Source organism: Chelonoidis abingdonii, chromosome 10, assembly GCF_003597395.2.
Source record: "Chelonoidis abingdonii isolate Lonesome George chromosome 10, CheloAbing_2.0, whole genome shotgun sequence".
NCBI classification, from domain to species: domain Eukaryota; kingdom Metazoa; phylum Chordata; order Testudines; family Testudinidae; genus Chelonoidis; species Chelonoidis abingdonii.
Window position 1 is genome coordinate 9,102,167 of NC_133778.1, and position 21,405 is coordinate 9,123,571.

A 21,405-nucleotide genomic window follows, 5' to 3' on the forward strand; every position below is an offset into this window, starting at 1 on the left:
TCTACCTAGTTTTCAGTCTTGCCTAAATATATCCTGGAATTTTAAAAGCAAGCTTTTCAGCCAAGCATGTTTCCTAGACTCAGATGGTGGCTGGTTTAGTTCAGTATATTTTCTTTTAATTCTTGACCATGTGTTATGAAATAGACGAACATTCCAACAAAAGATTGTGATTCCCATATTAGTCATATTTCACCCTCACCCTCTCTCAAGACTGCATGAATATGATCAATTGACAGATTGTAAATATACGTATAGTTTTCTGCTGCCTTTGCTATAATTTTCATTTTTTTTCTGTTTTTTCCCTGGATGTGATGTGCAATTTATAACTTTTATCATAAATACAAGGAACTTCTCTTGTTTCACTACTAATATATCACTGCCTGTTGTGATGGTGTTGTGACTTTGCACCCCATAAGGCTTCATGGGAATATGCTTATGAATGTATGTATGACATAACTGGAACATGTTTTATGCTACACGTGTCATGTAATATATCTCTGTGAAGGTTGTGGTCTACTGAATACGTTCCTCCTATTTGTAGGTGTCGTGTGGTGGTGTGGCTCCCCTCCAGCCCAGAGACCAGAGTGGGCGGAGCTAAGGAGCTTTGAGCCCGCCCCTCAGAGGTCAGGCACCGACCTGGAACTATAAAGGCCGGCCCTCAGAGCTCAGTCAGGCCCCAGCAGCCGGAGTGAGCAGATGTCCCTCAGGGAGCTCGAGACTGGGAAACTCCTGCGACCCAGGGCAGCCGCCCAGCCTGGCCGGAGCTCCCCCGCGCCCGCTACCAGGAGGAGCCGCCGGAGCTACCCTGGGCCGACTATCCAGAGGGGTTCCCAGACCTACCACCCGGCCGCGATGAGCCCATGCTCCTGGACCCTGAAGAGGCCGACGTCAGGACCCAGGTAGGCCCCGAGGGGGAGTACGGAAGTAGCCCGGGGGCAGCCGACCCCAGTCTAGCTGCAGCCTTGCCGGATCCTATGTCAGTGTGTTGAGGCCAGGATCCCCACTGACTGAGCAGCGGATCGTCAGCTGCTGCTAGGGCCCCGGGCTGGGACACAGTGGAGTGGGAGGGCCTGCGTCCCCCCTGCCACCCATTCCGGGGTGGCAGACTCCCCCTCTCCCTGGCCTGAGGAAGCTGAAGCCGGTTATTGTTGTTCAGCCAAGCCCCAGGGCCTGAGCTTCCAGACACAGTGTTTGCTGCCCTGCCCTGACCTAGGGCCAGGCTCATAACAGTTAGTACTGCCCAGCCCTGCTGAAGGACCTGAGCCCCTTGCCCCACAGGGCAGGCGATTGCCGTGAGGACTGCCGGGCTATTTTCCTGGACCCTCCAGTGTGTAGTGAGCCAGTGTGGCTCCCCTCCTCCCCCTGGAGAGGGTCGAGCCCCGGCTCCACTCGTGTACAGTAGGCATGCGTCATTTTTGTACTTGAAGTTAGGAATATTGGCTGTGTACTTGCTTGATTTCTATTGAGAAAGGAATGGGCAAATTAAGTGCCCAGTTAAGAACCACTTAAGCCAACAATGAACTTGGAGACACCAATCCACATCTGGGCTTTCCCAGCAATGTGGCCTAACTGGTAAGGAACTCAGTCAGCATGGACATGTGACTTGCCCAGGTGACTCCAAAACTCCATCTTGGAGCTGGACTTTGTGTAGGAGAGAGGAGGGGGTCTCCCCCCACAAGAGAGTCTATTTAAGCCTGTAGAACAAAGGACAGTAACTACAGAGGGTGTGAGTGATTGCTGGACCGAGACTAGAAGGAGACTAGTCTGTAAAAGGAAGCTTACTGGAATTGGTGAGGTTTTTATCTGTATTCAGTTTTCTTGGACATGGACTTGTGTGTTCTATTTTATTTTGCTTGGTAATTCACTTTGTTCTGTCTGTTACTACTTGGAACCACTTAAACCCTACTTTCTGTATTTAATAAAATCACCTTTTACTTACTAATTAACTCAGAGTATGTGTTAATACCTGGGGGTTGGGGGGACAAACAGCTCTGCATATCTCTCTATCAGTGTTACAGAGGGCGAATAATTTATGAGTTTACTCTGTATAAGCTTTATACAGGGTAAAATGGATTTATTTGGGTTTAAACCCCATTGGGAGTTGGGCATCTGAGTGTTAAAGACAGGAACACTTCTGTAAGCTGCTTTCAGTTAAGCCTGCAGCTTTGGGGCAAATGGTTTCGACCCTGGGCCTGTGCTGGAGCAGAGGGACATGTCTGGCTCAGCAAGACAGGGTGCTGGGGCTCCAAGCTGGCAGGGAAAGCAGGGGCAGAAGTAATCTTGGCACATCAGTTGGCAGTTCCCAAGGTGGGTTTTGTGATCCAACCTGTCATGCCTGTTTCTTCTGCAGTCTTTATCACGCTTCATACAGTGAGGCTGTATCTGCACTTCCCCCTTGTCCTGTGCTGATGTTCTCTGACTTTTCCATCTGATGTTTTCAGAGTCTCCAGAGAGCACCCGCATAACATATGTTGTTAACAATTTCTCTTGCATCTCTTTAGTTTGTCTTGCTTCTTTTTTCCAGACTGTGATTCCCACCAGAGTTACTACACTTTACCACTGCTCCTTCTGTAGAATTTGAATAAGAATCCTCAGGGCCCCAGTTACTGCATCTCATTTTCTCTTTGCACACAGCTGCTGCATGCCCATACCTTTGGCCTTGCATCACTTTAGGGGCGAGGGGATATATGGCTTGGTGCTAGATATGACATTACTTTCTCAGGTACAGCCCTCCCTTAAATGTAGTCAGTGTGGCTGTGGATGGCATCTTTCTCCTCCTCTTTAATACTCCAACTTCTCCTGTGCTTTTGATTATCTCATCAGTCAGTTCCCATGGTACCCACCTATTACCCCCTCTCTGTTGGTCAAATATTGTAGTAGCTGGCAACTTATTTTAATCTTAAAGTTTGAGGTTTTTAGCTATTTATCAGCTGTACTTTATTTTTCTATTCAATTAAATGATCCTCATCTTACAACCTTCTGGCTCTTACTATATCCCCTATGTGGGTTGTTGTGTATTGTGGGGCTTTTTTGTCTTTTTTAAAATCCAGTCATCTACAATCCCAGGGTTAATGTTAACTATTCTTATGTCCTTGACCACTACAACATATTGGATTATTTCTTTTTTCAGCTTTGCTTTTTGCCTAGGTAATCGTCATCTCAGTCTGCTTCTATTCTTTTCTTTCCCAACTGTATCCATTCCCCCTCTCTATTAAGCTCTTCATTTTACAGAACAACTTTTTGTGTATGTGAGTGGGGGGGAGGGTCAGAAAATCTTTCATCTCAGCCAGCTCTCCTCTGCCCCTCCACCATCCAGGATAGCCCAGTCCTGCCTGTCCTCTCCTATTGCCTCTGCAATACTTCTTTTATAGCAGCCACCCAATCTGGTTCTCCCTAGCTAGGGATAATCTTTATTTACCTGTCTCCCATCTAGGTGCCACAGAATGGGCTAATTGGATTCTCTGGCTCCCCTTAGCCCTACCACAGACCTTTTGTCCACCCTATCACAGCAATAAAAACATGTAACTTTTGCTTCTGTTTCCAAACTCATGCAAATCTTTGGGGTCAGTTTTTCAGATCCCTTGCAATTATGATTCATCCAAATATTTTGGGGAAATAATTCATTCCCCTCCTTCCTGAAAAAAAAAATACTATTATGGCAATTTCTGAATGTGCTGAATGTTTCAATGGTGAAAGAAAAGGTTTAGCAGTATTTAGAAAGTCTGGACATGCACAAGTCTATGGGTCTAGATCTAATGTCTGAGGGTGCTGTGGAACTTGGCTGATGTGATTGCAGAGCCATTGGCCATTATCTTTGAAAACTTGTGGTGACTGGGGGCGGGTCTGGACAATTGGAAAAAGGCAAATATAGTGCCTATCTTTAAAAAAGGGAAGGAGGAGAACCTGGGGAACTACGGCCTCACTTCAGTTCCCAGTAAAATCATGGAGCAGATCCTCAAGGAATCAATTCTGAAGCACTTAGAGGAGAGGAAAGTGATCAGGAACAGTCAGCATGGATTCACCAAGGGCAAGTCATGCCTGACTAACCTGATTGCCTTCTATGATGAGATAATGGCTCTGTTGGAAAGGGGAAAGGCAGTGGATGTGTATATCCTTAACTTTAGCAAAACTTTTGATATGGTCTCCCACAGTATTCTGCCAGGAAGTTAAAGTAGTATGGATTGGATGAATGGCTATAAGGTGGATAGAAAGCTGGCTCAACGGTAGTGATCAATGGCTCGATGTCTAGTTGGCAGCCGTATCAAGAGAATGTGGTCTGGGGCCATTTTTTTTTTATCAACATCTTCGTTAATGATCTGGATGATGGTGTGGACTGCACCCTCAGCAAGTTTAGAGATAACACTAAGCTGGAGGGAGAGGTAGTTACACTGCTAGGATAGGGATAGAGTCAGAGTGACCTAGACAAATTAGAGGATTGAGCCAAAAGACCTCTGATGAGGTTCAACAAGGACAAGTGCAGAGTCCTGCACTTAGGACAGAAGAATCCCATTCACTATTACAGACTAGGGACCGATGGCTAAGCGACAGTCTATAGAAAGAATGTGGGGATTACAGTAGAATGAGAAGCTGGAATGGAGACACCCAAGAAGGCAAACAGCATATTGGACTGCATTAGTAGGAGCATGCCAGCAGATGAAGGGAAGTGATTATTCCTCCTATTGGCAACTGGTGAGGCCGTATTGTGTCACAGTTTTGGGCCCCCACTACAGAAGGGATTGGACAAATGGAAAGAGTCTAGCAGAAGGCAATAAAAAATGATAGGGGCTGGGGTATATGATTTATGAGGAGAGGCTGAGGGAAGTGGGCTTATTTAGTCTGCAGAAGAGAAGAATGAGGGGATTTGATAGCAGCCTTCACTACTCTAGAAGGGAGGTCCAAAGAGGATGGATCTTGACTGTTCTCAGTGTGGCAGATGACAGAACAGGAGCAATGGCTCAAGTTGCAGTGGGATCTAGTTGATATTAGTAGGATATATTTCACTAGGAGGGAGCTGAAGCACTGGAATGGTTACCTAGGGAGGTGGTGGAATCTCCTTCCTTGGAGGTTTTAAGGTCAGGCTTGACAAAGCCCTGGCTGGGATGATTTAGTTGGTGTTGGTCCTGCTTTGAGCAGGGGGTGGGACTAGATGACCTCCTGAGGTCCCTTCCAACCCTGATATTCTATGATTCTTCTAGGAGTCTGAGAGGTTCAGGCATTCCTGGGTGCTCACGAATATGTTTGGAGCTGGGTCCACAAAGGCTAATCTGGCCCTGTGGTTCCTGCTTCTTAGCTTGTGGAGAATTAAAGTAAACAAACAAACACAGATTACCAGGCCTGTGAGCAAGTAAAGCTCCTCCCTTCCCTCGTTGGTCTGTGCCAGTTTAATAGCATAGACCCCACTGACCTGGGCAATGGCTGAAAGTGCCTGTGTGGCTGCTCAGGGGCCTGGTGGAAGGGCCTGGGGTCTCAGCCTGGTCCCACGTGTGGCAGGTGTCCCTGTCACACACATGTAACCAGTGACGTCTGCCCTGCACCCTTTGTCATAAGCCTCAGGAGAGAAGCCAAGGACTCGCTGGCACTGAGCCCCGTGGCAGTAGGCAGCCTGTGGGAGTGGGTGCTGGGGCTCTTGCCCTGTCTGGCTGAGGAGGGTTATCTGGTGACCCATTGTGGGGACCTGGAAGAAGACACCTGGGATGAACAGCAGAAATTCAGTTGTGCTAGGGAAGCCGTGATCACTACAGATGCTGCTGGGGATGTGGCTAGTTCCTGGGTGCAGTGATGCAGCAATTTGGTAACACGGTTAATAGAGAGATTGCGGCATCTGAGCTGAGGAAAGCAGAGACGCTGCTTTGACTTCCCCCAGCCCTGCTGTTCCCTGGATGCTGTTGGCTGAAGAATTTCTTCACGGGGAAGAAGCTCACTGCTGCTGTTTTTCAGATGAATGTGAATGCCTTGGCTCCACCGGAGCAGAGCTAAGGTAAACAAACAAACAAGAAACCACATGTATTGTATCCTGTAATGTATGTGCTCTGACTGCAGGGTGCTGCGTACTCAGCTGGTTAAATAGAAACATGGAGTTCAGCAGTTGAAGATGCCACCTTTTGCACCTTCCTAAATAAATGGTGGCTGTGCTGATGGATACCAGCCCTTCTGTTACTCCACAATATGAGTTATAGTATTTAGTGCACAACCCAGGTAAAATGCTTATTGTTTAATAAGACAGTTTTACTCTTACACAAGACTAGAACCCAGTCATGTCCCTGCCCCCTCTTCCTTTCATAGGGGGCTGGCATTCAACCCCTGGCTTAACAAGTCCTTTCAGCTGAGAGTGACCCACTTGTTTGGGGTGGGCTAAGTAGAGTTCTGCTCCCTTTTACTCAAACAGAAAAGTCAGCAACATTTCATTCACTGCTAAAGTGATTTGTAACCCAACGCCAGCCAAGCTTGGTCATTTTGAGCCACACTGCTGTATGTGCTGGATATCTATGCAGAGTGAGTGTGTTCATGTAAACACAGTTTGCTTCTGAAGTCTCTCCCCCTCTCAGCTAGCTGTCCAGGGAGAGCTCATTCAGACTCTGCTCACATCCTCCCCCCCCCCGGCCGAGAATTTGTCATCGCAGCAAAGCCCACTCCAGATGTTACAAACTGCATGAGGTTTCATAAGTTAGCCTGTTTTTCTGGCCTTATAACTCTGCCACACCTATTGAGAGTGGGCATGGCAGGGAGAGAGGGAACTTCTTCTTGAGCTAGGGGTAGTGAGGGCAGGGCCGGCTCCAGGCCCCAGCACCCCAAGCGCGTGCTTGGGACAGCATGCCACGAGGGGCGCCCTGCTGGTTGCCGGGAGGGCGGCAGGCGGTTCCGGTGGACCTCCCACAGGCGTCCCTGCGGAGGGTCTGCTGGTCCCGCGGCTCTGCCTGCGGGAGGTCCACCAGAGCCGCGGGACCGGTGAGCAGCAGAGTGCCCCCTGCAGCCTGCCGCCATGCTAGGGGCAGCAAAATGGCTAGAGCCGGCCCTGGGTGAGGGATCCCTGTAGGGCATCCCTGCCACTGGTGCTGGCCCCTGTATCTTGGCTAGTGGGAGGGCCGGGCACCAAGGAACAGTGGCTGGCAAGGAGGATAGTCAGAGTAAGTGCTCAGATGGCAGAGCCAGGGCTGGCGCTTCCATTTAGGTGGCCTAGGCAATCGCCTAGGGCGCCAGGATTATTAGGGGGCAGCATTTTGCCGGGGGGGGGGGGAGGGGAGGGCAGGCGGCTCCGGTGGACCTGCCGCAGTCGTGCCTGCGGAGGGTCCCCTGGACCCGTGGCTCCAGTGGAGCTGCCACAGGCATTCCTGCGGATGGTCCGCTGCTCCCATGGCTCCGGTGGACCTCCCGCAGGCACAGCTGTGGCAGCTCCACCGGAGCCGCGGACCAGCGGACCCTCTCTGCAGGCCAGCGTGTGGGGTGGCGAAACGGCCGTGTGCCTAGGGTGCTAAAAACACTAGTGCTGGTCCTGGCAGAGCAAGCCAGGTGCTTTCTTCCCCAGGTGGGAGGTGAACTCACACAGATACACCTCAGAGCCCTGGGTCCTACTGACCAAGGACAACCACTGTGAGTGGGTGTGGTGAGGAAGCAGAGGGGGGCACGGTAAAGGATCTTTTGGTGTAGAACCCAAGACCTTGAGGCAGAAGCCACTGCCCCATTCAGTGGGTGTGAGTGTCCTGCTCACAGATTTGTTTATGTTGAATCCTATTTGCAGCATTTCCCCTAATTAATGTCAGGTGACTTCCCTCCTTTCATTAAAAGTTTCTTTCCTATACTCGGACTCTGTGCTTGTGAGTGGGGAAGTTTTGCCTCTCAGAGGCACCCAGGAGCGGTGTGTAATTTTTCCAGGTTATTGGGTGGGCGCTTGAGCTGGTTCTGTGTTGTACTGTTGAAAAGGAATGTCTAGATATTGAACCCAGCCCTGCTTGCTGCCGACTCCACCTGGCAGAAGGGTTACACATACTTATAGCTTCCTTTCACAGGAACCAAGCTGACAATGTCACCACCACATGGTGCTTTCTTCCCCAGGTGGGAGGTGAACTCACACAGATACACCTTTGTATCTGTCCTTTGACTGGTGGAGAGAGAGGAGCCCATTTCGAGTCTTTGATCTCTGATCATCACATGCAATGACCGCTTGCCTTCAAATGAGCATGAATTAGCAATTTCCTGCTAAAGTGCTTCATTTGCATTACATGATTATTTCTTTCTCGTTTGATTGTTCTACTCCTGTAACTAAATAACCAATGTGAATGTTTTCTATTACAGTCTAACAGACTGTATACAGGATACAGGTAAGTGAAAACAATGCATGTAACATCTCAGTTTTCATGAAGTTTAAACACCAAATAAATTTACAACCATTTTGATCTATACTAATGCACAAGTGAACTGGCCTGGGGCTTTGGCACGAGCTGGCACATGATCTTCCAGCATCACAGTAGCCAAGCCAAGAACAGGGACTGAGATCCCATGCGGATTGTCACAATTGTGTGTTTCTTTAAAAAGAGCTGTCTTTTTTTTTTTTTTTTTAAATCACAAAACCATGTGACTTTTCTGAATTCCTCCTGTGCTCTTTCAGTTTCACGTTCACCCTGTCACTGGAATAGAGAGGGGTGTATGAAATGCTGATTAAAAATCATTCAGAATTAAAGTCTGTAAGATCTGAGGAACATCAAGGAGCTGGGGAAAAGCTTTAATGCCCTGAAACAAAACTGAAAAATGTAATGAAAAACAAACAAAGAAAAAGACCTTCTGTTAGACTCTGAGGAGGGAGAAGCTGGGAACTCCCCACAGACTGGCTCTGCTGAGAAGTTTCTGCCAGTTTAAACAGGTAGGTGAAACACAAACACACCTCCTCGTAGCTGTATTTACATGTGTTTATTGCTGTAATTCAGGCAGCAGCATGTTCCAGCTTTAAGTACAGGCATAAGGGGCCAGGAATATCTGATAATTAGCTTCAGCTCTGCCACTGAGTGAATGGTGGTCCTGTCTCTTTACACTTCAGGGGTAATCAGGGGACCAGATGTTATCACTAGGGGGAAGCCACATCCTTCTCCTGTGAGAAAGCGATCTGTGATGTAAAGGGGCAGCACAGAGCCCTGAGCAACATTACTTCAGCACCTGTGGGGTGCATGGGGAAAGGAAAAAGGGATCTCTCCACTACAGGGTGCGCCTCAGTCCCAAATTAGGCTGGAGAACTGACTGTGAGAGTTAGGTATCAGAGGGGTAGCCATGTTAGTCTGGATCTGTAAAAGCAGCAAAAAGTCCTGTGGCACCTTATAGACTAACAGACGTTTTGGAGCATGAGCTTTCGTGGGTGAATACCCACTTCATCGGATGCATGTAGTGGAAATATCCAGGGGCGGGTATATATATGCAAGCAAGAATCAGGCTGGAGATAATGAGGTTAGTTCAATCAGGGAGGATGAGGCCCTCTTCTAGCAGTTGAGGTGTGAAAACCAAGGGAGGATAAACTGGTTCTGTAGTTGGCAAGCCATTCACAGTCTTTGTTTAATTCTGAGCTGATGGTGTCAAATTTGCAGATGAACTGAAGCTCAGCAGTTTCCTCTTTGAAGTCTGGTCCTGAAGTTTTTTTGCTGCAGGATGGCTACTTTTAAATCTGCTATTGTGTGTCCAGGGAGATTGAAGTGTTCTCCTACAGGTTTTTGTATATTGCCATTCCTAATATCTGATTTGTGTCCATTTATCCTTTTACATAGAGAAAGAGTTAAGCTATGCTGGATTTCTAGGACCCAGCCGCATGATGGAGGAGGATTCCCCCTCCCCCAAATCCTGCTCTTCAGCTGCATAGTCTGATGGCTGAAGAGTCACATGGTGAAATAAATTTCTTTATCATAATAAATAATAAACAAATAAAAACCTCGGAGAAATAATGCCCCTCCCTGCCCCTGTTCTTGGGCCTGACCCTGCTTGCATTGATGTCACCACTGTCTTGAGTGAGTGAAGGATCAAGTTCTTTGTGTCTCAGTTTCTGTGCCTGCCAAAAGCAGGTTATTAACATTCACTCACCTGCTGCAACAGGGAATGGTAGCAAGCGATTTTTTCAGTCCTGTGAAGATGTAAATTGCTAAGAAAATAGGAAGATGTGGATTTAGAACAACATTGCCTATTTGGGAGAAGGTTCTGAAATACGTTAATGTCCCTAGAGGAGTCATTCCCGTGACCTTGTTGAAAATATTTTTACACATTCCAAACACTGGATCATGAATTTTCAGACTTGTACGTTTAACAAACTACAAAATAGACAAGCTATGTCAGGAGTAACATGGCCAGTTCTCCAATATCTGGAAGCAAAATATCATGTTACACACACAAATCAAGGTCTCAACAATTTTGAAACCCACTGAAGGATACCGAAAATGTAAATTTCAGAAAAGGCTCCACGAAATGTATCATAGCAAGAATATAGAAAGCACTTAAACTTCAGCGAATGGAAGAACCCAAGTGGCAGAGGAGAGAGAGACAAGGAGACATAATTCCATGTCAGTTTATTACTGAAAAAATAAATGTTGGCTATATTGTTTAACTGCTCAAACTTTTTATAGTGAAGACAAAAGGTCTGACTGCAGCTCACATAGACTTAGCCAAGCTAATTATAATGTAGCTAGCTTGGGTGTGAAGGGAATTAAAGATAAAGGAACTGGCACATGAAATTGCAAGCCCATTAGCAAGGATTTTTAATGAATCTGTAAACTAGGGAGTTGTACCCTATGGCTGGAGAATTGCTAATAGAGTTCCTATTTTTTAGAAAGGGGAAAAAGGTGATCCAGGATATTACAGGCCTGTAAGTTTGACCTCAGCTGTAGGCAAGGTCTTGGAACAAATTTTGAAAGAGAAAGTATTTAAAGACGTAGAGGCAAATGGTAATTGGGATAAAATACAACATGGTTTTACAAAATGTAGATTGTATCAGACCAACCTGATCTCCTTATTTGATATAATAACTGATTTTCTAGGCAAAGGAAATGCAACTTATCTAATCTACCTTGATGTCAATATGGCATTTGATACAGTTCCACGTGGGAAATTATTAGTTAAATTGGTGAAGTTGGGGATCAGTTTGAAAATTGAAAGATGGACAAGGAACTGGCTAAAGGGGAGACTATGACAAGGTGAACTGGAGGAAGGTTACTAATGGAGTTCCTCAGAGATCAGTATTGGGACCAAACTTACTTAACATTTTCGTTAATGACCTTGGCACAAAAAGTGGGAATGTGCTAATAACATTTGCCGATTAATACAAAGAACTTGGGAGGCATTGCCAATATGGAAGAGGACCAGAATATAATTAAGATGATCTGGACGACCTTGTAAACTGAAATAATAGACATGGAATGATATTTAATAGTGCAAAGTGAAAAGTCATGCATTTAGGGACTAACAACAAGAATTTTTTCCTATAAGCTGGAGACATATCAATTGGAAGTAAAGGAGGAGAAAGACCTGGGTGTATTGGTTGATCACAGAATGACTGAGCCGTCAATGTGATGCAGCTGTGAAAAAGGCTAACATGATCCTGGGGTGCATCGCTGAGGTACTTCCAGTAGATACAGGGAAGTGTTAGTACCATTATACAAGGCACTGGTGAGACCTCACCTGGAATACTGTGTGCAGTTCTGATCTGCCATGTTTAAGAAGGATGAATTCAAACTGGAACAGGTACAGAGAGTAGCTACTAGGGGATCCAAGGAATGGAAATTCTACCTTATGAGAGGACACTAAAGAGTTTGGCTTGTTCAGCCTAACTAACTAAAAGAAGGCTGAGGGGAGATATGATTGCTCTCTATAACTACACCAGAGGGATAAATACCAGGGAGGGAAAGGAGTCATTTAAGTTAAGCGCCAGTGTGGACACAAGAACAAATGGATGTAAATTGACAATCAACAAGTTTAGGTTTAAAATAAGAGGAACATTTCTAACCATGAGAGGAGTGAAGTTCTGGAGCAGCCTCCCAATGGGAGTAGTGAGGGCAAAAACCCTGACTCCACGACTGAGCTTGGTAAGTTTATGGAGAGGATGGTATGATGAAACTGCCCACAATGGCGTGTAGCTGATCTGCAAGTGGCTGGTGATAGGACACTCGATGGGAAGTGCTCAGAGTTACTTTGTGTTGATTTCACTGAATTCTTTTGGTAAAAAGAAAAACAAAATAAAAAAATCAGAAAAAATGAAAAGTTTCATTTTAGTATTTTTTAAATTAAATGCTTCAATTTTTTATTTAAAATGACTTTTCATTTAGAATTTTACTTCAATTTAATTTTTTTTTAAATTACAAAGCTTTAAAAAACAAAGGAAGTTAAATGTTTCGTTTCAAGTATACTTTATCCTGTCTCAGCCTGGGATGATGGACTCGTGGCTTTCTGGAGGGCCATGTAGCCCTACATTTCTATGATTGATTCTGGGTCAAATGAAACGTGAAATGTTATACAGATTTACTTCTTGATTTGCTGAAATTTATTTAAAAAAAGGATTTTGAGTCAACCTGAATTTTTTAACTTTAAAAAAATAAAATAAATATGACATTATTAATATTGGAACTACCCCCAATTGAAGAAATCAGTTATTTACACAGCTTTAAAGAAGAGGTGAGGCAATAAGACTTTCAGTTTATAGACAGCTTTTTTGTAAAATCTTACAATAGTGATCAAAACACAGTTACTTACCATTGTGCTCTTTAAGAGGCCATGTCCTTTTAGAGTTGGTCAATACACTTTTTGCTGAGATGTCATTGAAAAAAATGATTAGCTCTTGTAAGCTGGTCAAAAAATAGCACAAGATCATGAAAAACTACAGATTTTTTGCCTAAAGTATTCATCTATTCTTCATACTCCAATCTCCAGTTTTTCTCTTGTCACAATCTCTGCATTATGCTCATTTTTTCTCTTTTGCTGTCCTGATATAGTTATAAGGAAAATGAAGGTTTCCTTCTTCCCTCATGGCCCTGTAATGAGTTCCTCTCTGCCTGGCTACATCATGTTCTTCATTATTCTGTCCGTTCACAAAGGGGACTCAGGTAAGAAATTCCCACGGCTTTGGTGTGCTTTCTGCTCTTGTGATAGATAGAGGGGGTGGGTGGGGATAGATAGATATAATATCTTTAGCATACGGATATGTGTCAATTCCGACCTTTAGGAACATATACAGTTAAATTTATACATAACCAAACACAAACTATAACTGCAAACTGCTCTAGTATCTAGAAAAGAAATCTTCCCACTCCATCTAAACCCAGTCATTCTTGATTCAGTTTGTCCTTTCCCCAAATCGAGGGGAGTAGTTAGGTCTGGGCTGGCAGTCTGGACTAAAGATCAACAGATCTGGAGTCAGCCAGACCAAGGAGCTAAAAAAGCTGACACATCAGGGACCTTTCACTGACAGTTCCCTGGCACTCTATTTAAATCAGAGAGCTGTTATCTCAGGCAGCCCAGCTGATACCATCTGCCATGGCATGACTAGAGAGGCAGTACAATCTCTTATGTAATCAAGCACCAGACTCTGTAGGATTTAGATCAAAACCACCTTGAATTGCACTGGGGTGCCTGAGCAGATCACAGAGCTGAGAGGTGAAAGGTTCCCTGTGAGATGAACGAGTGCTCTGTCACATTCTGCAACATCTAATGTGGACAGACCAAACTGCTGCCTGGGGCAGCTGGAGTGGTGGGTCAGGAAAAAATAAGTAAACATAAAGGAAATACCTTGTTTCAGTTTCCTGCCTCTGCCTCTCGTGTCCTACACCGTCTAGCAACCTTTGCCTCTTCCTCGAATACTGTATTGTGCTGCCAAACAGGGAGCTGCATTCATTTGTGCATGTCTGGGGGGTAGGTGTCTTTATGTTTTAGGAAGTGGGGAGGGTCCCTCTTCCCTGGGGCTGTCCCATTCCCCTGGGATGCTGTAGCAAACAGGGTGACTATACGAATATACTAATCCCCTAATCTATAGCCCTGAATGTTACCAATAGGCTTATCTGAGCCATTCGCTCTGAATTGAGGCATGTGTCAAGCATCCACCTCTTCTATTCAATATGGCCTTGGAACCATTAGCTAAAGGCACTGGAGTCTCTCCACTTACCTCTGGCATTGAGGTTTCTCAGCAAGCATTTTAAACAATGTAAAACAACTCTTCCCCGCCCACAAATCCTGACAGCTCTGTTCCTGATTTACCAAATTCCTGTACAAATGATAAGTTTGTCAAGATTTAAAGCAGGATGGAATAATGCAGATATTTTCTCTGTTCCTGAAATACTACATTGATCGATGGGATTTTGGGCAGGGGCAAGGAGGAAGGCAAGATAGGTTCAGCATGTAGGGATGCTGAGACTGCCAGCATTATGGTGAAAAGGAGCATGTTACTCCACGTAAATGATCAGCTGAAAGTGCACAGTTGGTATCTATCAGTGCCAGTATAAATCCTCAGATACATCTGGGGAAAAGTGGAGAGCTCTGTCACTGGCACTTTGAAGTAAGGGTTGCAATGTTATTGTTCTGTTAAACGGAGGGAGTTTGCTTTGCTTTGTTTGGGGGGTGTAGTATATATTTAGGGTGCAAAGTCTAACACTCAGAGATTAGAAAATGCCAGATTTAAGATTGCAGGTGCAACATTATTCAGCTCCCTCGTATATACAGTCACACATTAATTTCCCATCAGTCTCCTTCCTCATGTATCCAAGGGACAGGATGGATGGTGCTCAGGGAATGAGAGAGCTGTGCCTCATTGCACTGAATAGGAAATGAACAACCTTGTGGGCTTTTCTAGGGCATCCATCGCTGAAGGATCCTGAGTGCCTCACAAACATGAATGTTTGATCTTCTCATTTCCGGTGTGAGATAGCAGAGTAGAGGACACTGCTCATTATCCAAATTCCCTTTATCTGAAAATCCAGTGTGTCCCCGTCTGTAAACACTAGGGGTTCAGATAACAAGAAGAGCAGTTTACAGCAGTGAGTCTCATTCGTGCTACACAAGTGCAACAATGTATCCACTCACAATGGGGTTCCATGGCTGCAACCTTGTGTCCAGATCAAACTGCTGTCTGTGCAACTAGCCAGGTCTCCTCTCTCATCAAGGAGCCCCACAACACACTTCAAAATAGCACTTCCCTTTATCCGAACACCCGCTCATTCAAAAGTTTCAGATGACCCTCGGGCCATCTGAGTAAACGGGAGTGTTCTGTGTTATTCTTACTGTTTTAGGGGTGGGAAACTGAGGCAAGGAGTGATTAAGGCCAAAATTTGCAAAGATCACCATTAAATGTAGGCCCCAATGTGAGACATCTGAGGTGTCATTTCTTTCAGAGTAGGTCACGTTTTTATATGTTCTGAGCACTCTGTGGACAGCTAATTAATCTCTATGACACTCAAGGGAAGTAGTTGGGTAGGTAATTTTCAGATGAGGAAACTGAAAAGTAAAGTGCAACACTCCACAGTGACTCAGGATCTCAGACAGGATTGAAACTCAGCCTCTTTTAATGCCTAAACTTCTTACTACTGTAATGATCAAGTAGACGCTTCCATTGAAGCTCTGAGTGCTCAGCACTTCTGAAATTTGACATCCAGAAAATGAAGAACAAAGTGTGTTATGCAACCAGAATAGAGCAGTCACTGCCTGCTCCCCCTACAATTGCATACACAAAATTACATGAATGTTAAGGTTGTAAAGTCAAGCACTGAAAGTTAGGATGTGCTAGAATTCAGGCCCCTTGTGCATGTGCATCTTGATGCAGTCATGTCCAATACCACACAGTGGAGCCTGGGATCACTTTCATTGTAGACGGAAGGGCCTTGATGTCAGAGCACAGTCTGTGCAGTGAACTGACAGTGAGGCTGGAGCATGCTCAAAGAAGATGGAATTTTTGGAGATCCTAACAGTCAATCTTTTTTGCCTTCCTCTGCAGCATGGGGCATGGGTCACTTGCTGAAGGATTCTTTGCAGCTTGAGGTCTTTGAACCACAGTTTGAAGACTTCAATAACTCAGACATAGGTTGGGGGTTTTGTTATAGAAGTGGATGGGTGAGATTGTGTAGCCTGCGTTGTGCAGGAGGTCAGACTAGATGATCATGGTGGTCCCTTCTGACCTTAAAGTCTGAGTCTAACCTTCCCCCTCATACAGACCCAAACGAGAAATAAACAAATCATCTCTATTGCACATGCACAAATGGTGGTTTTCAGAGATTTATAACTTGACCAAATATGGGTGGATTTTCATAGGGCCAACAAGAGTCACCTCTCTGATTCCCAGCACTATCTGGCTGCCAAATTTCATGTCTCTGCTCCAAATATAGGGGTCCTGGATTGGCTGCAACAGTTTTAAGATTTTATTTTAATGTTAGCAAAACAATGTCTTATTTCCTCCTCATAGCTGAGGTGAGTAGCGGTAGACCAGCTGTAATGACATATAGCGCTTGTAATGATTACATTTTAATCCAAAGTTCATTTTTTAATATTTATTTTCTTTGTCTCTTTGCTACATTTCCCAGCTCAATTTAAAGTGATTGGACCTGACCACCCTATCATGGCCACTGCAGGAGAGGACATTGTGTTACCCTGTCACCTCAGCCCCAGGGTAAGTGCTGAGAACATGGAGGTGAGATGGTACCGGTCCCAGTTCTATTCACCTGTGCACCTTTATCGTGATGGGGACAATCAGAATGAAAGGCAGATGCCAGATTATCAGGGAAGGACAGAATTTCTGAGAGATGACATTGCCAATGGAAGCGTTGCCTTGAGAATACGCCATGTCAGACCCTCTGATGAAGGACAGTACAGGTGCTTTTTTCGATCAAGTGTTTTTCATGAAGAATCCCTGTTGGAACTGAAAGTAGCAGGTCAGTAGCTTGGGCTGGTGTTTCCTTTTGATACAACATTTCCCCCCACCCCATTTGTATATTATCATGACAATATTATTTATACTTCCCGCAGCCCTGAAAAATTGTTTGACATGTTCAACATGTGTCTCTGCATTTCAGGTTGTCCCTCCTCTCCTCACCCCAGACCTCTTTAGATTTAAAAGGTTACAGCTTCCCAGGTGGCCATGTAGTCACATATGAGAAAGCTGCTGTTGGTCCCGTAGTGTGAATCCCAGAGACAGGAAAGGAACCAAACCATATTGAAAAAGATGGATCCACCCCCATCCCCCTTGTTGAAGGTGCATATACAGTAATTCCCTCTTCCTTCCGATCCTTCCTCTGGCCCGCTAGATTTACTTCAGTGTGTTCCACATGCACCCACTTTCAAATCCCAGCCACTGTTGAACGCTAAGACAGTGTTTATTCAATGAAAAGGAGGCATCTTGCTTCAGTCTGCTTCTCTCAACGTTGTTTTGCATTGGGTGGTGGTGGTGGCAGGGGGGGAATGTAATCTGAGTACAGCGCAATAGTCAGCAGATGCCTAAACTCTCTTTGATTGTCAAGTCGAGTTATTGTGAACAGAAAATCTTCCCAGCATGATGAATTGAACCCTTCCCACTTCCTTCCACCTAGCCGCATTCAACACATCCCATAAAAAAAAAAACATATTGAGAGAATAGATGAGCTTTGCAACACTCTCTAAAATTCATCAGATTAAGGGTCTACAAGGCCAAGAAAATGGGGGCAGTTAGAGCTGGCTAAGAAATGGGACTGTGCTCCCAGAAACATTTCTACACAAATAAGAGTTTTCATTTTAACTGAAATTTTTCCTTCAGAATTTTCCAGTTTTCATGGACCTCCCACACCCTCCCCAGAAAGTTTCAAACCAAACACTTTAACTAACTCTTAAGTTAGTTCCTTACTTTAGAGTCCTTCTCAGAGAACATTCTTCTTCAACCACCCAGGCAAAAACATCAGAACTGAAGTTCAAGAGATCTGAAGTGTTGTGATAAGAAGTACAAGCAGAGAGTTGGCCCCTGAATTTCACAGAACTCAAACTTCATGGGGCTTAAGATCAAACTGGAGGTGATCAGGGAATGAGGGGCATCTCACTGGAAGATATGTTTGAAAAGAAAATTAACAATGTGGTTAAGTGTTTTGCTGGAGCTGGGCCATGGTTTCTTGGATGATGCGTACTAGGAATTCAGAGGGGAAATCCATTCATTCCTTTTATTAGAGATTTAAGTATTTATATTTTATGCTGAATATTCATATAAGTTAGCATCGAGAATTTAAGCAGTTTATCCTACTTTCCTTCAGGTCTGGGCTCTGCTCCTCTCATCTCTGTTGAGGGTTATCAGGATGGAGGGATTCGAATGGTGTGTCGATCAGCTGGGTGGTACCCAGAGCCTGAGGTGCTGTGGAGAGATCCCAGTGGACAGCCTTTAACGTCACTGTCAGAAACAAAACCCCGCGGGGCTAATGGCCTGTTTGAGACACAGAGTTCTATCATTATGTCAGAGACTTCTAACCAGAGCCTGTCCTGTCATATCAGGAACACACTCCTCAACCAAGAAAAGGAGTCGACAGTTTATATAGCAGGTCAGTTACTATCCAAACAACACACAGTGGTCACCAATAATTAATAAGTACATAAAATAAAAATTGGTGAAATAAATTATGACTGATCAATAATATGAAAGTATTTGCACCAAAGATAGCTACTGTTAAAGGTCTCATGAGTGCTCATCGTTTTCATTTACTGGTAATGTCTTTGAAAATGTTAAATGTCAGACACTTCGTCTTCTCTTGTCCAGAGTGAATAAGTAACGTGACACTTTCTTAGGGGTTCCCAAGACTGTGAGTCACCAGGGTACCACCTGTCTCAGTGAGAGAGTGCTAAGCTGGTGTCAGCTTCCTGGCACCACCAGCCTGTCACCCCCCAAACAATCTGCCAGCCTGGCTTTGCCTTGCAGGTTAACACTAGGGGCATCCCAGGCCCCGACCTCCTCTGAAGCATCCCCCTGTAGTTTCCAGCCCCTGTCCACTTGACAGTCCCAGTAACTACCAGGTTCACTCTTCCCAAGGGAACAGTATACACACAGCTTGATTAGTATACAACTCAGAATCAGGTCCTTTATAACAACCGTGTACTGAGGTATAATTATAGTGAAAACAATCATAAGTTTATAGACAAAGATTAAGTTTTAAGAGAGAGTAAAGATAATGCAAACAGACACGGTTACACATAAAACAAAAATATAACATGCTTATTAGAGGCTAAACTTAACCTGAAGAGAATAAAATCCTTGTTTAAAGTTGTTTCTCGCCTAAAACAGTCCTTCCCAGCATCACCAGCCCACATGGCTAGGATCCACCACTCATGGATGCAAAAAGTGTTGTGATGAATACAAACTGTCTTGTCTTCCTCTTAGACCCCAGAATCTATCATTTTTGTCCTCAAAGTCTGTATGACTCCCCTGGTTCCTGGATGCTGGCTGCAAGCTTTCTTCAAGTATTCCCGTTTACTCTGTATTCAGCTGAGGCTCCCATTGTATTGACATACAATGCTGAATTTTCATCTTATCTCCTGTCTGGAAGAAACCTGTCTGTCCGTTCTGCCTGGGGCACAGTTTGTAGATCATATTTTCAGTACATACACACACCTTAAGTATCATCTGTACATACATCTCATAATCATTAGGAAGATCAGTATGACAAAATCTGTTATTAGATCCCTGCCAAGGCTAAAATTCCCCACTCTGCCATTTCGAGTGCAGAAGGTGGGGGCCTGCACGAATGATGCCCTAAGCTTATTTTCTACCAACTTAGCTTAAAACTCCTCCAAGGCTCAGAGTCCTCTGCCTTGCACAGGTATTGCTGCCGCCACCAAGTGATTTACATAAACTATTCACGGAAAGGTCACTTGGAATCCCTATCTCCCCAAAATATCCCCCCAAGCCTCTTCACTCCCTTTCTGGGGAGGCTTGAGAATAAAATACCAACCAGTTGCCTTAGCAATGTGAGCACTGACCAACCTTTTGTCAAGGATGTTGGAATCAAAGGATTCTTTTTTTAAAAAAGGTAAATTTTATTATAAGAACAATATAGGAACCACATCTGAAAAAACAGGATGTTTAGGGATTAAACACAAAAATGACTTTCTTTGGGTCCAGCTTAAAAGTTACAAGCAAAACAAAACGAAAGCACCTGGGGTTAGCACAAAAAGATCTCTGATCGCATCTTCTAACATTTCCTAATCTACTTACATATCTGGGGGTTCCAGTGAGTAGTTTCTAGGGATGCATACCTGGCTCAAGTTTGTTACAGCATATTTGCTCTCTGTTTTCTCTCTTCCGCCCAGAGAGCCTGCACCCAGCCGATTTTTCCAATTTGAAAGGGTCCAGCTTCCCTATTGGTTCCCTTGATCAGGTGCCAGCTTATTTTAAGTTTACTCTGCATCGCAGTGAGACTTTTTAACCCTTTCCAGGTTCAGCAAGTAGAGAACAGCTACTAAGAAGGATTTTATAGTTAACTGACTGGACTGGCATCCATAAAGGTTACTACCTTTCTCCCTATATTCACCACAGTCCCTTACATCATTTTCTTGACCGTTAAATACTGTGAAAGTGGGGTGTTCGGTGCAGTGAGTTTCCCAGGCCTGTCAGCAGTTGCTGACCCAGAGTAGCAAACCCTTTGTCAGAGGGCACCAATGGGTTTCTGGGTCACGGCTGGTTTTACAGATTCGGAGGTGGTGGTGGTGGTGGTGGTGGTGGTGGTGATGATGATGATGATGATCACAACCATAGAGCCTGGGAGCTCTAGTCATGTGCCAGATGCTGTGCAAACACAGAACAAAAAGGAAGTCCCTGCCCCAGGGGTCTTACAATCAATGGTGGATTAACACACAGGCCCATGGAGCCTGTGCCCAGGGGCTCTGGCCAATTTGAGGTCTTCACAGGAGCGCCGGACTCTGTGTAGAAGTGTGTAGGTGTGTATGTGGGGGGGGTCTCTAGTGCCAGAATGGTGTAACTCCTGCTCCCCATCTTCCCCCCCCCAGCAGCCTACCACTGCTCCTCTTCTCCCTGGGCTCTGCCCTCTGGCCAGGCTGGAAGCTGTACCCGGGCCGTGGTAAGAACTGCCTGCAGAGCCTGGACCACTGAGTAGCCACCTGCCCTGGGAGGGAGGCTGGGGTGCCTGAGAGGACTTCCTGGCCCATGTCTCTGCCCCCCCACCCCAGGGCTGGTGGAAGGGCTGCTTATAGTGGCCCAGGCTCCCTGGGTGGCTCTTACCAGGGCCCAGCTCTGGCTTCCAGCCTGGCCAGGGGGCAGGGCCTCGAGGGGAACAGGAGTAGCAGGAAGATCCTCTCCCCCACCATGAAGCATAGCCCCTGCCACTGCTACTCCATGCCTGCCCAAGGCTACTAAGCCCATGTTAAAAAGTAGGGGGCCACAACCCCACTGGGTCCCCCACTTCTGGTGTCCCTGAGCCCCTTAGGCATGGGGCATTCAAATGTTCT

General features: G+C 45.3%; 1 protein-coding gene across 4 annotated transcripts in view; it reads left to right on the forward strand.

Moving 5' to 3' along the window:
- Positions 1-881: 881 nt before the first annotated feature.
- Positions 882-21,405, forward strand: part of LOC116821291 (butyrophilin subfamily 1 member A1-like) — a 53,105-nt gene continuing 32,581 nt past the window's right edge. Inside the window, exons 1-6 of one of the 4 annotated variants that reach the window (XM_075069933.1) lie at positions 882-899; positions 8,603-8,854; positions 9,744-9,858; positions 12,948-13,058; positions 16,518-16,865; positions 18,207-18,488. In XM_075069933.1, the coding sequence (XP_074926034.1) occupies positions 9,840-9,858; positions 12,948-13,058; positions 16,518-16,865; positions 18,207-18,488 (760 nt within the window). In that variant the 5' untranslated portion in view covers positions 882-899; positions 8,603-8,854; positions 9,744-9,839. Of the gene's footprint in view, positions 900-8,546; positions 8,855-9,743; positions 9,859-12,947; positions 13,059-16,517; positions 16,866-18,206; positions 18,489-21,405 lie in introns of those variants that run through there. The other 3 variants (XM_032774354.2, XM_032774357.2, XM_032774356.2) reach the window with 3 other exon arrangements.